Source organism: Liolophura sinensis, chromosome 10, assembly GCF_032854445.1.
Source record: "Liolophura sinensis isolate JHLJ2023 chromosome 10, CUHK_Ljap_v2, whole genome shotgun sequence".
Classification (NCBI taxonomy): domain Eukaryota; kingdom Metazoa; phylum Mollusca; class Polyplacophora; order Chitonida; family Chitonidae; genus Liolophura; species Liolophura sinensis.
In genome coordinates, this window is record NC_088304.1 from 10,864,221 (window position 1) to 10,881,919 (window position 17,699).

Here is a 17,699-nt window from a genome sequence, read left to right on the forward strand (position 1 = left end):
TCTCGGTTGTCGAACTTTGGACTTTTTGTTATCATGGTTTTCTGTATTTTACACTTATTCAATAGGCCTGCGGACATTTCAGTCTGGTGCACAATGACCTTGTAGTCTTTTTTTTTGTTTTGGTGTCAATAGACTGGGCGTGCCAAACTTGAACCAGTATATACTTACAGCATTCACATATTTATATCTCACTTACCCAATCCACTTCTTCCTTGTGGTAACTGTGCAACATTTTCTGCATTACACTTTCTGATTGGATTCTGATCCCATGACGCGTTTTGGGAAATTTTGGGAAATGTTTTCAACAGAAATAACATTTTAATGTCATTCTGTGCAGTAATCGTTGTTTCTAACTGGCACAGTCATTTCATCAGGTCTGGACAGTGTCTCTAGACATGCAGCTGTTTGTGTTGACATTTTGTCTTTTGGCTTGTCTCTCTGTGAAGGCTTTGTCACCCAGCGGGTAAGTGTCAAAGAAATACCGCACGGAGGCGAGTTTTTACCTATTCTTAAAGAAAACGAGAGTTGCAAAACAACCCATTTCTTAGAAAACAAGTTTTTTGTCCAAAACCGTTTTCACTTTAGGCGTTATTCCTTCATTTAGGCAAATCAATGTCATGCAAGACACTGTTCAGAATAATATTAGGGTTGGGGTAAGTAAGCAGAGATTACACTTGCATCATTTTAAAAGGCGCAGAAATTCGAAATGATACATTGTTTTGTTTGTTCTTAAACGCATTGAATGACTAAATTATTCACTTTGAATGAATAACAAGTCAAGTAAAAACTCAATTATTTACCATGTAAGAATTCCCTTTATGAATGAAGTGTACTTTGAGGTATGCTTAATATCTGTCCAAGGTGTGTAATATGGTATTGTGTCGTGTATCTGAGGTTTATTTGAAGCACTGTCAGTATTAACTGGCCATCTGACGATACAGATTAAGTACACATCGGTTCATGTATACACTGGCGAGACTGCAGTGGACGCCGAAGATCAGCGTAGGTATAGCTGGGTCATATTCATAGGCAAGGTGTATACCTCAGTCTTATTTACTTTCAGTTTTATTTTTATAGAGATCAATCTCACAACATTTAACACTCACTGGCTACATATACATCAGAAGTGAACAGTTTTTGCGTAGCCCATATTCATGTAATTGAAAGATGTGTTATTTTTTGTACGTCTGCAAATTTCCACAGGTAATAAACAACCTGATATGTACAGAACTTTATAACAGTTCCTGCTGCCTGGCTTTACACATTCTGTTCTACGACATCTAAATCTTTCGAGGTGCCTATACACACATCAATAGACATGCCCCCAGAAACAGCGTTAAACAAATGACTGGACAGTATTTTTTTTTCAAATAGTAACATGCACATTCTTATTGGGAGAAGGGAGGGGCAGCTATGTTAGAGTGATCAGAGACACTCAGTTTAAGTCTTGAATTTCTAAACACTTTATCTGTTTCAAGTTTGGAAACGCGTCCTAATTTGAGAATGCATCACATATTTACAACAGTGAACACTCTTGTATGTTTATCGGGTTTTACTCAAAATATATACACAAAGTCATGCTTGCCAGACAATTTGTGTTTATTGAAAATATCAATCACATTAATATTTTAGAAATTTACGTCTTTATTTATAATAACTGCACCTCCTTAGTTACTTACGTGTTACTTATAACTGCGCGTCCTTAGTTACTAAACATAGATTTTTTATGCAAAACTGTAAAAGGAGAGGCTTTTATACACGGAACACTTATTTGTACACAAAAATACATTCTTTTCTGTGATATATCAGCGTGTGCCAGATGAAAGACAACTCAATATGGTGAAAAAGGTTTTGTTTTATTTAAAATTGCTGCATTTTCCCCCCTAAAACTGGTTAAGCCATTGTGCTATGGGGCTTTATGCTTTTACAGTTATAATAAAACTGGGTATTTTGCAACCTTTCGCCGTTTAGAGAGAAGCAAAATGTCATATGTAATGTCATATTTTATAACTTTCTCAGAGGTTGACATCATCACTTATTCACAAACTGGAGGTGCACGAGGCGTACGCCCATCTACACCTCATACCTCTAAGGGTTGTGGATCTTTAAAGGCCGTGTGGAAGGCATGAAAATGTCATTTTTCTACTTTGTCTTTGTGCGAGGTAAAGTCTATAATGTGTGTTCTTCTATAAAACGATGAAAAAACTTTCCACCGCCTTACGGGCAGATGGAACGTGTATTTTTTCCTGTCTCCAGCAGACCGCCTGGTAAATGAAAGGTACTGTACTTCATGCTGACAACTTCCTTCAAAATTCCATGCTTGTTTGTCTTGTTTTATTGTATACTGGACAAAAGGAAAAGATAACCAAAATACAATTTTCTATCTTAAATTATTTGTGCTTTTTCTTTTACACTTCCAGCCAGAATGTTTGTAGACACACCCGAATCGAGTCGTACACGGTCCAGGAGAGATACTATACGAAGTGCGGATGGTTCAACTGGGGAAGATGTACACGTCACAGGTTAGTGAAAGACCACTGAGACCAGGGTGCGATTCTTCAAAGACATTTCTCACTTAATTCAAAACTTAAAGTACGATTTCAGAGCATGTATTTGAGAAAAAACAATGTCACCTGAAGATTAACCCGTAAAAAAATTTAGATTTCAAAACCTGAGAACTGTGATGTTTGAAAATTTCAAATCAGAGTGCTACTCCTGTTCAACCGGAAACTGGGAAGAAATATTAAAATGATAGAAAGACAATCTTAAGAAACACCATGACTCAGAAGTATTTCCAATGAGTAACATCATTTAAATCCTAAACCCGAAGACTCCTGAGAAACATTAGTTTGCATTAAGATTTTCTTGGTGTTATATGGCAATATTCCTTACGTGGCGTTGAATGGGCTTTTCAAAGTACAGCGTCATTTGTTGGTATACGCCATTGATGAGTGAATCTATGCGTCGAAAGAGATATTCGTATACCAGCTGTCAACCAATAAGGACGTTCCAGATCAATGATCGCATGGCCAATTACCAAAATGACGTTTACCACAAACTACAAAAAAAAACTAAGAAAGTATATTAAATACGAAAATAGGATGGGATCATACAAACAGAAGTAGTCAACAAATTTCAATAAAGTAGGAAAGTCGTAAGGTATGTTCTAGAGGACTAGGTGAGATCAATATTCAAACCGTGTACCATGCTAGAGTACAAGATATCGATAAAAATACGTATATCAGTATCGCTTTGACTGCAGCTGTTCATATATCCAAAGCGGCGATCTATTTCAACACGATGATATACTACCCCAAGCTCCAGGTTAAGAGAAATTAGACACAATTATGAAGCAGAGTGCCAGAGAATCTGGACACTGTGTCCAGATTTACTTAGAGTGAGTGAGTGAGTGCTTGGGTTTTAACGTCGTACTTTTAACGGGGCAGGAAACCCCAAACCTGACAAGTCACTGATGAACTTTTCTACGTGTGAGTGATTGAGTGAGTACTTAGCGTTTCATGTCATATTTAACAATTTATCAATCATATGACGACGGAGATATCCTTAGGGTTCATGTAATGTGCCTCCTTGTTGCAGGACGGATGTCCACCGCTCTTTTATCTAGTGTTGCTTCACTGAGACGACTTACCGAAGGGATGTAACCCGCACCCCCGAGCCATTATACTAGTACGGGTCAACCAGGCGTTGCACTCTCCCTTTCACGCTGAACGCCAAGCGAGGAAGCTACAACTTTCTCTTTTAAAGTCTTAGGTGTAACTCGACCCAGGATTGATCCTGGATCTACTGCTCCCGAAGCGGACGCTCTACCAACTTATTGACTTAGAAGAGAATTATATTCATTGTAAAACTTAATGACTCCTTAAAATGAAGGCGTTTGATGGAATAAGATTTGCACACGCCATTGATTCCATCTGTTCAGGAGTGACGTCACAAAATGGAATCGACAAAAAATATTTGTGTTCATATCTTCCCCCAAAACACTCAATATTGCAATTTTTCGATGTATTAAGGAAAGCAGGTCTGACTATCCCCATCAATGTTATTCCATTTTTCGATACCCCTACAGTGGCCTCATGGTTAGAGCGTTCGCCTTGAACTCGGGAGATCTGGGATCAAAACCAGGATCGGGTCACACCAAAGGCGTTAAAAATTGTACTTGTTGCTGCTTCGCTTGGCATTCCGCGGATAGAGCAAGGGCTGATTGGCTGGGTGTCAGTATAATGTGACCGGTTGGAATGTCGTGTTTGCTGTCTTCGGCGGTAGTACTTTGGCGCCATGGGATCTGCTACACGAAGACTTTATATATGTACACACCCCTAATGACTCCTCGTCGCCATAAGACTGAAAAAATGTTATGGGCGACGTTAAACTCCCAAGTGTACGAACATACATACATACATACATACACACATACGAACGAACATACATACATACATACATACACACATACGAACGAACATACATACATACATACATACATACGAACATACATACTAAAGGAGCTGTTTGTCTGGAATAGCCCCAGGCACTTGCGCAAACTAGAGAGACCGGTGAGTCATTTCTCAATAAGTGGAATGACATCAGGCTGAACTACAGCAACGACAGTGTGTGCAGTTTAAGGATTATCTTTTCACACGAAACACTATCTGTGCTCTAATATTACCCCAAGCCACAGGCGGCTTTTATCAAACCAAGCGTGATGTTTAAGTACATGGAGATCACCAGTGACAGATCAGATAACATCTACAGTACAGACAAAGTAAATACTTCAACGGTTGGGCGTTAAACTACGAGATGTGTCCCGTCAACCCTTTATCTGTTTCCGTTTTACAAGGGGTTTCTACGCGTCTGTTTTTTTTTTGTTTTTTTTTTTTTGATTGTTTGTTTTTGAGGAGATTATCAGTTACTGTGTTTCTGATTGACGAGAAGGTTTTAAGCTGCTGTTTTTCTGTGGGTCAAGGGGTTGCGAAGTGCCTCTTCTTCCGTTTGACAACACGTTTCTAACCTCTTCGTTTTCTGTTTCGCAAGACGTTTCTGGGCTGCTCTTTTTCTATTTGACAAGTAATTTCTGTTCTCCTATAATGCTATATGAGAACAATTTCTAAACCGCATTCTGTTTTAAACTGACAATCAGTTTCTACAAGCACTTTTTCTTCTGTTTGACCAGAAGACTACGCTACTTTGTCCTGTCTGAAGATACATTTCTAAGGGCGTTCACTCTGTTTTGTTTTTATCTGCCATTCACATCTAGCAGCCCAGGCGGAATTAGATTTGAATGAACACCTACTCCTAGCTCAATTAAAAGCAACTGATCTCATTAGTATTAAGCTTTTCTAACTTTGCTTAAAAAGTAGTTAGGATGGGATGGAGGCAGATTACCATCAAATCTAATTCTCTACAAGGTAACGTAGGATGTGCCTGCTTGATTGAACATTGGAGTGATTTTTGTCACATTTCTATATCATGTATTTTCACTTGACGTGGAATGTCACAGCACGTCTACACATATTGAACGTGAAGCCTAGGGTCCTATTCACGTTTCTGGTGTGACATGGGATGTGATTTCTAAGATCATCTAGTCTTTCTGACATGTACCTCTAATGCAGCTGAATGTTACAGTTAATATTTCTTTCTTCCTTTTAGACATGCAATTAGAAGCGCCTGTATAATGTCCATTCATATATATGTAATGGACGTTTTATTTCTCTTTTTCAAATATAGTCTCAAAGTTCCTACATGCCATATGACGTAAACTTCCTAGGCTCCCCATTTTCATGTTTTACGTAAATCTGTGCGTCGAAACAGACATTTGTAAACCAGCCGTCAGCCAATAAGGACGTTCCAAATCAATAATCACAAGGTCAAATCCCCAACACGACGTATAGCACAAACCACCAAAGAACTAAGAAAGTGTATAAAGTACGAAAATAGGACGGAATCATGCAAAGAAGGCAGTCAACACTTTTAATTGATGCTGAAAAGACGCAAGGTATGTTTTTGAGGACTGAGTAAAAATCAGTATGCAAGAATATTAGTTAGTCGATAACCAAATATGTATCTCAGTTCCGCTTTGACTGCAGCTTTTCATATATCCAACGCGGGAATCTAATTAACACGATGAATATAATGCCCCTAAAAGCGGGTTAATCGGAATTATACACAATCATGCAGCAGAGCATCATAAAATCTGGGAGCAGTTATATTCCTCATGAATGAACTAATTGGACTTCACATTTTCCATATCATAAAATAAGGTTGGATTCAATATATTGCCATAAATCATCATATATTACTGTTAAATTCGTAGGAACGTAGTTCGTACCAGAACAGCCGTGGACTATAGGTGTTGCTCCGGATGGAACAGTGCTGACAACATTCACTGTAAAAGAGGTAAGAGCTTATTTTTATACGCCCCAGCCATTAGACAGAGTGTATAATGTTGTAGTGATTTTATCCGTCTGTCCGTCCGTATTCGTGTTTGGGTTATAACTCCAACAGTTTCCAATTAGAGTTGTAATTTTTAATGGATACATAGATACACAGATGCGGCTCACATTTGTCCATTTTTGCGGTTATCATGGAAACCAGATAGCTTTTTTCCTGATACATACTGTATAAATAGATATTGTTTTGCGCCCAAGCTATAACTCCAACAGTTTTCCGCATTAAGTTTAATTTTTTGTGAACACAATTGTCCTCTTGCGCGGTTGTCATGATAACCACATACCTATCATCAACACCCATCAAGATTCCCCTCAGAGTTCACTCTTACCCCAATCCTGCTGGTATTCTATTATACGTTTGAAACAAATGGACTTGTTGGGACGCATGTTGTGTTCACCTGAACTCCTGTTTATAATGTAATTTGGTTTTTTGTGATGTAATTTAATTAACACCGCTAATGGGTTGGTCATTTGATTTTGTCGTAACGGAAATCCTTTTTTTCCTTGGAAATCATGGATAATTTGCAAACATCGATATCTTTATAAAGATCATCGTGTACTATGTTTCTTGAAGGCCTCTTGTCTTCTACGTCACATGTTTAAAAAAAACGACTCCGGCTCAGTTGGTAGAGCGCCCGCTTCGTGTTTGGTAGATCTAGGGTCAAGCCTAGGTCAGGTCAACGACTGGTTGACCCGTATCAGTATAATGACTCTGGTGGGACAGTTCACTTGCCTTCGATAAGTCGTCTCAATGAAACAGCACTAGTTGAAAGAGCGGTGAAAATCCGTCCTGCAACAAGGAGGCACATTTCGTACAGTCTTAAGGACTCCTTTGTGGTCATGTGATTGAAAAATTGCTAAATATAACGTGTAAGGCTAAGCACTGACTCAATCATTAACACGTAGAAAAGTTCGTCAACTTCCTGTCCCATTAAAATTGACTGCCATCGTGTGTGCAAAAATTCTAGATTATGGCGTTAAACAGCAGATATATAAAAGTGGTTTTCTGTTATAACTCTTTAACTTAACCTTATTACGCAAAGCCATATCCAATTTTCTTTTCTGTGTTACCGTTACCAGCGATATGTACTGGATCCGCCCCAGGAACTTGTCCAAACGGTGGTGTTTGTATCCGGCCCACAGTTTGCACATGCAGGAAGGGATTTGACCAACCTAACTGTGCAGGTGAAGTATACAAAAAAGTATATTTACACGCTTACACAAGAAGTAAGCAGACAATGTACTAGTGTATGACAGACTGTGTGCTCGATGTCAGTAAATGGTCGAAGCGATATCGATCCGTCTGTTGTTATTCATATATTATTCTCGTCCACTTTCTATAATATCCTCACATTTACAAGGAAACACCTTTGGTAGTAGATCGATATAAAATTGAAGACGACCGTATGCCCTCCCAAAAAGTATAAAATCAACGATTCGTCGTTTTAAACCTTTGTGTTATGCCTGGAAGTATCACTGGTGGGAGACTCCACTTGGAGGGGAAAGCTGTCTCCATGAAAAAGGAGTTTTTTTGTCTAAACGGTTGATAACCAACCAATAATAAATTGCCAGACCCCTTTTCTCTATTATATATGATGAAAACACAGCCTTTGGAGTATTTCTGAATATACTGCGGTTACTGCTTAGTCGTGAGGTGAATTAAGCCATGTTACTAGTGGGCGTACCCGTTGCTACTTTCTAAGGAGTTGTCTAAACATTTAGCATAATACCCTAACTGAGGTAAAATGACAACAGGCCAGATTTCACGGGTTACGCCTGACCATTTGCAAAATATCACACTATTACTGTTGTTGGTACTCTCGTTTATCCTCCATACTGCAGTATTTTATATTATATTACGTAAACCAGAGTTTTGCGGTTTACCTAAGTATCCCGAGGACTGGTCCCGTTTTCATGTATTTATAACATGTGGAACTACACAAAAAATTTGGGTATTTTTAAACAATAACATCTCACAAACTGCAATTGGTGCCACTAAACGTTGTTTGCAAAATTGGGCATTACCCATTGTTAAAGGTTGTAAAACTTGCTAGGTTCTAACCGGTCACCTAAACAGTTGGAACGAAATTATACCTGAAGTATACCCACAAGTGGCCATATTTCACCCGTTACATATCAAGATTTGCCAATTATCACCCTGTTGTTGCTGCTTTGGTTTCACTCCCCATCCTGTAGCCCTTTACATTCACTTGCATATTCCATTCGAAAGTTGTTTTGGATACGGGTCTTATGATTATCGAGCTGTAATGTCTCTTTGACTTGTATGAGTGGTATACATTTCTCGTTTTCGTCGCTGTTTGTTTTTGTCGCTAAACGCGAAGCACGTCGGCTACCAAAGTTTTTATCTCAAATATAGGATTCTCCTACGGTTATGTCAGGCAGAATGTAGATTCTGTCACAACAGTGACAACTATTTTCAAAGCAGCAGAATGTGGAGAAACAGCCTCTGCCTTGTAAATGTCAAGAGATCTTTAATGAGGGTGATGTTATTTAAGTGAATGGCTTAAGTAAAATTTATTCTGCGGTTTCTACATCAGTTAAAAATTTTGTCTTAAAGGTAGGTATCCAAATTTTTTTGTGTTGCTCTCATCTCGAAACTCGCCACTAACGATTTTTTGAATATAAGCGTCAAGTCCGAAAACGCGCGCTTTAAATGGTACAGTGACCTCAACAGAGTTAATCCAGTCCGGCCCTGTTCCATTAATCACTACAGATGAAACGGACAATATTGTCTCTTTCCCAACTGTTTCCTAATTATAATTAAGTTCTTGATCGTGTTAAAAAATCATGGTTCCGGGCCCCATTCGGTTCATCTGAGTTTAGTGGCTAGAGCTACTGCCACAAGGTCGGGAGACCTTTGATAAAACCCGGGACAGGTCATGTGCTAAAGACTTTAAAATGATACCTGTTGTAGCCTCACTTGGCACTCAGCACTGAGAGGTTGGCACAATGAAACGTGACTGGTTCACCCGGTGCAGGTATAATGTACTTGTAAATAATGGGTGGGATGTCATGTCTGGTGTTTGCGGCATGATAAATGTGAACTGAACAAAGAAACTTCACCTGGGTTACCGTATGTTCCAAACATACACATACAGGACAAAGTGTGTTGCTAGTGAATAGACGTCAAGGTGCGCTTGATGCACCCTACACAGCCAACGGTTGTATGACTGTTTTATTTATTTATCTGATTGGTGTTTTACGCCGTACTCAAGAATATTTCACTTATACGATGGCGGCCAGCATTATGGTGGGAGGAAACCGGGCAGAGCCCGGGGGAAACCCACGACCATCCGCAGGTTGCTGGACGACCTTCCCACATACGGGTAACAGTTTTAAGGTGCGACTTGCCTGACGGTGCGTGCATACATGTAAATAAGCTTGAGTGTCAGTGAAGAATGGGAAGAATGTGTTGTGGGCACTGTGTAAAGACGCACGAAAGGCAAACAACCTAAGGTCTGTTGTTTGTGTTGTTCAAGGTCAAACCGCCCCGTGTTTCATTTTTTTATCTGGAAGATTTCAGACTACTATAAACCTTACTCCTTCAACAAAGGTCAAGGTCACTGAAGCTATAGTGAGGTCAATCTATCCATCGAAATCAGACATTCGTATACCAGCCGTCACCAATAAGGACGTTCCGGGTCCGAATAATAGCAAGGCCAATTACCAAAACTTCGGATACCAAAGCACCAAAGAACTAAGAAAGTACATGGGACGGAATGGGACGGAATCATACAAAGAGAACAAGTCAAGGGTTTTCAATAATATGTTTCATTGACGCAAGATATGTTCTAGGCGACTGACTGAAATCAGTATTCAAATCCTGTACCATGCTAGAATATAAGTTATCGATAACAAAATATGTATCTCAGTTAGGCTTTGATTCCAACTGTTCATATATCTAATTCAACACGATGAATATAAAGGCCCTAGCCCCGGATTAAGCGAAATTAGACTCAATCATGAGGTAAACTTAACTGTGTGTGCAATGTACGGATGTGATATATGAGAACTAACCTAGCATATTGGTATGTTGGAAAACTGTAATAACCGGTACATAGAGTGTTAAATTATGTTTTTTGATTCCAGATATCAATGAATGCTCACTAAACACAGATGGCTGTCAGCAGGGTTGCGTGAATACCGTCGGGTCTTTCAGATGCAGCTGTAGTGCTGGTTATGGACTATTGGCTGATATGAAGAACTGCAAGCGTAAGTTTAAACAACAATAATAACTTGTGGGGGTGGAAGGCAATTTTGAAATCCGCATATTTGACAAGATCTGTAAGGCATCTTTGAAAATATAGTGATCTAACCAAAGCGATTCAGTACTCATTATATGTTCTGGACTCTGGTAAATAAATACATTCCAAAATGAAAAAAGTCACTATGGTCCAAAAACATACTTTTGTGTGAGTAAAGATATAGGCCAACTTGCATTAAATAACTCTTATCGTGAACAGAATCGATAACTGTTAGCGTATGCTAATATGTAACTAAGCCATTACATGACTAAGCCAAAGTCATAAGGTTGATTATTAGGCGAAATTAAAAGGATGGAACTTATACGTTGTTATATACCTGTATTTATTTATCTGATTGTTGTGCGAGGTGAAGAATATTTCCGAAAGCTACACTTGTGGTGAATATTAATTCCCTCACTCGACAGTGTCTAATGCAAAAAAGATATTTCAGTGTGATTGGAGCAGGCCGCTATGTTTCGGTTTTATGACATATATACATCGCAAGCACGGATATAAACTCTCCTCTGTGCATGTTTGGGAGTTTGCACGACACATAACAGGTAAGTGGAATAAAATAGAACTGAGAAAGGAATTCGCCTTGTGAAGGTGTCAGTCGTATCGATAGTCTGTTTCGCTTCTTGAGAGACACAGTGTCATGCACTGGAACCGATTCCCAGCCTTGTCATACCAGACCCTGTTGAACGGGAAATATTAAGAAATTTTCCATTATCGTATGCAGGCCAAGTAGGAATGCCGTGATTCGTTATGTTCGTATTGCTTAGTTAGGTCCATTTTATTGTGTAGACTTGTACCGTATCTCTTGCATGCCGTGGTTTAGCCACGTGAAACTGAAACAACTTAAAACTAGATACTTTTTTGGCGTTTTGTAACTCACAGAGCAAAGGCATTCATGTTTGAAACAATTTTTGAATATATAAAGCAAACCGTTTATAGCAAACTTAAATTTACAGCCCTGAATTTAAAATAATTCAAAATTGTTTCACTGATATCTCGTTTTTCTTCATAGCGGTGTGCAACGGCCTTACCCCGGGGATATGTGCCAACGGGGGAACGTGTGTGCGACCTGGAGTTTGTCAATGTCGGACAGGATACGCTCTGCCTAGATGTGACGGTGAGTGTAATTTATAATTGTTCGCTTTAATAAACCAGTTTCTGGTCGTGCATGGGTGGGTTTGCCAGCAACCTGTGTAATGCTGGTCGCCGTCGTATAGGTGAAATATTGAGTACAGCCTAAACCACCAATGAAATCAACAAATATTCCTAGGACCTAGTACAGTAAGGAGGAGAATCAACGTTAACCATGAAAATGTCTTGACTGAAAGTTTCACTTGTGCATTTCTACGTGCTGTCAAAGTTTCTCTTTGGTTAACGTTTGTCTTCAAATGTAAACAAAACGAGCGTTATGATGTGATTATTTTGTCATATTTTGGCATGTCCAAGGCTGTATCCAGTGTTGTACACATCCGCCCAGGTATCCCAGGTATCCCAGGTTGGTTGAAATGAATCCTTATAAACTCAACCGGAGGCCTCCGTGGCCGGGGGGGTTAGCACGCCAGCGTGGCGCGATGACCAGGAGCCTCCCACCAATGCGATCTCTGTGAGTTCAAGTCCAGCTCAGGTTTGTTTCCTCTCCGGTCGTGCTTGGGAAGGTCTTTGTGGGTTTCCCCTGACTCTGCCTGGTTTCCTCCCACCATAATGCTGACCGCCGTCACATAAGCGAAATATTCTTAACTACGGCATAAAACACCAATCAAGTTAATTAGTTATAAAGATTATAGACTCAACCAATATAGTTCAGGTTCAGGGAACAGGACATTCTATCCAGTCAGTTTAATTCGGAACATACGCGAAACTGGCGCAAACACACAACACGGTGTACATGACAGAGTTAAGAGCCACATCTGATAGGACTAAGGGCTATTGTTTTAATGTAATTGTATGTTAAATGTGATGACAACACAACATTTTGAGTAATTCTAAACCCTTGAGGTGTAATAAATTGCAATTTACATCACTGCATTTTTTTTACATAATTCTTCTTAAGCCATGGTGTTAGGGGGCGTGTGATTGGCTTCTATTGATGCATTACATGAACAGTTACAATAAAACCCTGAGCTAAACTGACAAGTGACTGTATTTCACCGGTTACGTGTAACCATTTACCAGTTACATGTATTACACTGTTGTCGCCCCTCTTGACTTACTCTATGCGTCTTTAATTATATATTGAAACAATTGTTGACTGTCCGTACCAACAAACGTCACGTCATTTAAGACACCCCAAAAGCAATTGTTTCTTAGGATGTGTTATTATTGATTTTTCAGATGTAAATGAGTGTCTGATAAAAAATGGTGGATGCAGCCAAACATGCCAGAACCTCCAAGGGTCTTACCGTTGCGGATGTAGGAGTGGCTACGCATTGCTAAGCGATGTGAAATCGTGTAAACGTAGGTTAACATTTTTATGACAATTATTCTGATATGATAAGTCAAAAGATTTAAGGTTTAAGATGAAGAGAAGCATTGTATGTTAAATGCTACGATTGTTATTTTGGGGGGTAATATTTGATGTAAATTATTTACACGTTATTTATTAGTTGAAGCACTACAGCTTTATTTATTTGAATATTATTTCTTTGAATATGATAGTAATTGTAAAAGGATAAGAACAACACGTTCTAGACTGCAGTCGGAATACCAAAAAAGTAGAAAGGCTATTTCGTTATATGTAAATTTATTTTCGTTCTTCTCTTCCTGACTGTCATTCAATAGCACTTTGTCACGGCGCTCCGACTGGAACCTGTCAAAATGGTGGGACGTGTGTCAAACCCGATGTTTGCACGTGCCCAGTTGGTTTTGCAGCTCCCAGATGTGATGGTAAGTCAGCTGATGCTTTGAAAACAGACGAATACATTTAGAACATTTTCTGTATATTTTGATATTAGATCGTGTCTAAATTCTTAATTCTTTGCCACGGAATGATGGCACCGGCCGATTTCACGATAGCACAATAGGTGTCAGGATAATGGTATGATATCACGATAGCACGATGGGTCTCAGGATGATGACACGATAGCACGAGGCGTCTCAGCATGACAGCACGATAACACGATGTGTCTCAACATGATGGCACAACAGCACGATGCGTCTTAGGATGATGACATGATCACACGATAGCATGAGGTGTCTCCGGATGACGAGACGATAGCACGAGCTGTCTCAGAATGATGGCACGAGGCGTCTCAGGATGATGGCACGATAGCACGAGGTGACTCGATGATGACTCGATAGCTCGTGTTATCGTGCCATCATCCTGAGACGCCTCGTGCCATCATCCTGAGAAAGCTATCGAGTCCCAGGATGATGGCACGATTGCACGATACCACGAGGCGTCTCAGGATGATGGCACGATAGCACGAGGCGTCTCAGGGTGATGGCACAATAGCACGAGGCGTCTCAGGATGATGGCACGATAGCACTAAGTGTCTCGGTATGATGACACGAAGGGACAGCAGTACGGCACCAAGCAGTGATATTAGGGCACAGAGCGACACAATTGTACAGAAAGGTTGTACAACAGGAAGAAAGGATAGCGCGACAGCATAAACGGATTGCTCGATGGTAGAAAGCGATGACACAAAGACGAGAACCGATGCCTGGATTGTACGAAACCATGCCATGATTGCATGCAGCAATGTCATGATTGTTCGAAGTGATACCATGGTGGTATCGTCATTTTCGACGTCCACATTCCATTTATTTTGCAAAAAAATTCTTTTTGCGAGAAAAATAACTCCAAGGCTCATATCAGGAACAACTAATGGCAATAATTCCTATACAGAACTTACCGATTTTCAAAATACAAGTCGTAAATGGCGCTGTTATTGCAAGTGTTCAAAATGAAAACACTTACAGAGTAGAGCAAGAGCAGCGAGGACATGATGTGATGGTTGACAAATCGCCACACGTAATCAGAAGTGAGAAGATACGAGTCAGCAGTTGTGAACACAGATAACTATGACGCCTGTTTAAATTAATGACAAAACTTAAATGATTCTAAATCTCTACAACAAATATAACACCTAACCATTTTCACAATTACACAACGCTGTGGTGACCCAGACAATACAAATAGAAAGTACTTAGCTGAATAACTAAAGTCCTGGTTTAAGAAAGCCCTTTATGTGCGTTTCCGGAGTAATCCTGAACAACAGGCGAAGTCCTGGTATGACATCCTATGTCCTGGCGCGATCGTCCATTCCAAATGAAAGTGCTCCAGATAATGGATCAGCTAACCCAGACAGTCAGTTATGAGAATCCTGGTATATAAATCCACAGATGTCAAGGTGAACAGCCTTTAGCGTACAGTCCACGTAATCAACGGAATATCCAAGTGGTGTCCGGAACACACAAGTTCAATGCAAATATTACAGACTATGTCACTTCCAGTAGTAAACAAAGCGATGGTCTGCTCCTCTTGATGGTCACTGTCTAACTCTCCCAGTTGGCCTGTCTAACTCTACCCACTGGCAAAATGCTGAATCACGGCTAGATCAAGCCAGAGTAGCCAATCATCGTTTGGGTCACCTGTCTTTGTAGACCACGTGAACGATTACTTCCGTTGGATTAACTGTGCAAACACGTGCAGATAGTCCTTGGGTCGATCCTTGGTGTAAGAATGAAGCCTTCTGTTATGCAGGTTGGTTTATAGACGACTACATATAATAAATATTCCCTCAACTGTCACAATCCTTAATAGCAAGTATGAAAATATGTCCTGTGTAGATGTAATGCAGTTGATTGTATTTACCCGGAGGACTATTTTTTCAGATATCAACGAGTGTAACACGAATAACGGTGGCTGTGGTCAGACGTGTACGAACACTCACGGGTCATACCGGTGCAGCTGTGAGCCTGGATACGGCTTGGTGAACGGGAGTCTGTGTAAACGTGAGTATCATTATATAATCAAAACATTTTGGGTGATATTTATGTCTGTAACAATCATATGTATCCCCTACACAGAGTAAAGTGATGTTTGTGTGTCTTTTTGTGATCAGTCCGTGACTTTTACCTGAACAAGTTGCAAGAATCTTCCAGACATAACATAGCGATAAGGAGACTAAGACCAAATATGTCTTGTAAATATTTATCATTATATGTTTTGAAATGTTCAGAATGCATAATTTAAGACGTACAGCATAGAAAGTAAAACAGAAGAAGCGAACGACAAATAATATATACATGTATATATGAGCGTCATGTGCGATATTCGTATACCATTCGTAGTCCGTAAAGGGCGTTCCAAGTCGATAGTCGCAAGATCCATTTCCAAAACAACCTTTAACACTAGCTCCCAAAGACAAAGTTATGTAAGAAATGATACAAAAACGAAAAAAAGCTGGTAACACACAAGAGAAAAGCGGTCATCAGTTTTCAATGATGCGGGAAGACAGTGGATATTCCAGGCATGAATTCCATATCGAATTTCAAATTTGTAGTCCATGAATGAGTTCCAGGTCACATAACATTGCTTTGATTGCAACTGTTCATAAGGCATCATGCAGATGTAATGGGCATGGCGCCCTCTATGTGGTTGATCACAATGCAGATCGCCAAAGATTCGGAACGCTCTGTCCACACCTGCCAACCAGAGTGCTATTCTCATTGTAAAATTTGAGAAATTTAGAATGAAGGCGTTTGATGGAGTATCCTTGACAACCTGGTTTTTGAACTAACAACTTGTGACGCAGATTAAAGTTATCACAATTAACGCAAGATCTGACAAATGCTACAAGGCGAGATATGTATACGCCATATGAAGGACCCTTTGGTATATTGCTATCCAAATAAGGATAATTTACAATATCAAAATTAAAATGATCCCTTTTGTCGTAAAGGTCACATGTAATTACACGTAATAATATGGTCACACGTAATAGTATGGTCACACGTAATTACACGTAATAATATGGTCACACGTAATAAGTGAAATCGCCCTCTTGACAATTTACCTTAGAACTTTATTCTAATCCGCATTATGACTTGAACATTGGAAGTGGAACTGATTGTCAGTTACCATGGTATAAGTTAGTATCAATTTATAACCAATGCGCGCCACAATATAATTTGTTATTTTGATTAGTTTTGTCAGGATGCATTTTATCTGTGACTAGCTTAGGTATATTATGCACAGGTAACGGTTTTTATTACCGGCATGTCACGTGTCTCTTGCAGCGATCTGTTTTGGCGGTGTCCCCGGGACGTGCCCAAATGGGGGGAGATGTCTAAGCCCCGACAGGTGCTCCTGCCCTCAGGGCTTTTCCGGCTCACCCTGTTCAGGTAGGTAAAGTTATCTTCAAGTCATTTATGCTTCGAGGACAAATGAGTATTAGGTGAAATAGTATTCGCGGACACTTTGAGAAATGACCATGTTTCATTCATTTATTTTGTTTTACCCGTGTTCTTTTTTACCGTAGTAACGTATGCAGTCACACTTACTATTATAACAACACTGTATTTCAGTTTTCGCCTCTGATAGTAAATACAATCGACCAAAATGTTTGAGGCTCCTCCATGGTCGAGGGGGTCAGCACGCCAGCAATGACACAGAAACCTACCACCAATGCGCTTGCCTTGAATTCTACTCCGGCTCATGCTGACTTTTTTCCGGCCATACCACCAGTCTCCAGATGGTCGTGGGTTTTCATCAGGCTCTGACCGGTTTCCTGCCACCATAATACTGGCCGCCGTCCTATAAGTGAAATATTCTTACGGCGTAAAACACCAATCAAATAAATAAAAGTTTGAGAACGAAAGCACAAAGGAATTAGGGAATATTTGTGATTGATTATGCATTTCTTACAAAGATGATCCTTGTTTAAGATATAAACGAGTGTCTCCAAAACAATGGCGGATGCTCGGGCACGTGTACGAACACAGAGGGATC

General features: G+C 39.8%; 1 protein-coding gene and 1 long non-coding RNA gene across 2 annotated transcripts; both read left to right on the top strand.

Annotated features, from left to right (window-relative positions):
* Positions 1-265: 265 nt before the first annotated feature.
* LOC135476875 (epidermal growth factor-like protein 7) lies at positions 266-13,081 on the top strand. Its single transcript, XM_064757019.1, has 6 exons — positions 266-463; positions 2,421-2,522; positions 6,329-6,411; positions 7,545-7,654; positions 11,757-11,861; positions 13,076-13,081. The coding sequence occupies exons 1-6, from the start codon at positions 396-398 to the stop codon at positions 13,079-13,081; spliced, it is 474 nt and encodes a 157-aa protein (XP_064613089.1). The 5' UTR covers positions 266-395.
* Positions 13,082-15,683: 2,602 nt separating this feature from the next.
* On the top strand, positions 15,684-17,694 carry LOC135476741 (uncharacterized). The gene is made up of 3 exons (XR_010445128.1): positions 15,684-15,700; positions 16,988-17,092; positions 17,620-17,694. It is a non-coding gene; the product is annotated as an uncharacterized LOC135476741 (long non-coding RNA).
* Positions 17,695-17,699: the final 5 nt, after the last annotated feature.

Coding starts and splice junctions, on each gene's coding strand:
- LOC135476875 (XM_064757019.1), top strand. CDS start 396: ATGCAGCTGTTTGTGTTGACATTTTGTCTTTTGGCTTGTCTCTCTGTG. Junction 464..2,420: donor AAGGCTTTGTCACCCAGCGG/GTAAGTGTCAAA, acceptor TTACACTTCCAG/CCAGAATGTTTGTAGACACA. Junction 7,655..11,756: donor AACCTAACTGTGCAGGTGAA/GTATACAAAAAA, acceptor TTTTCTTCATAG/CGGTGTGCAACGGCCTTACC.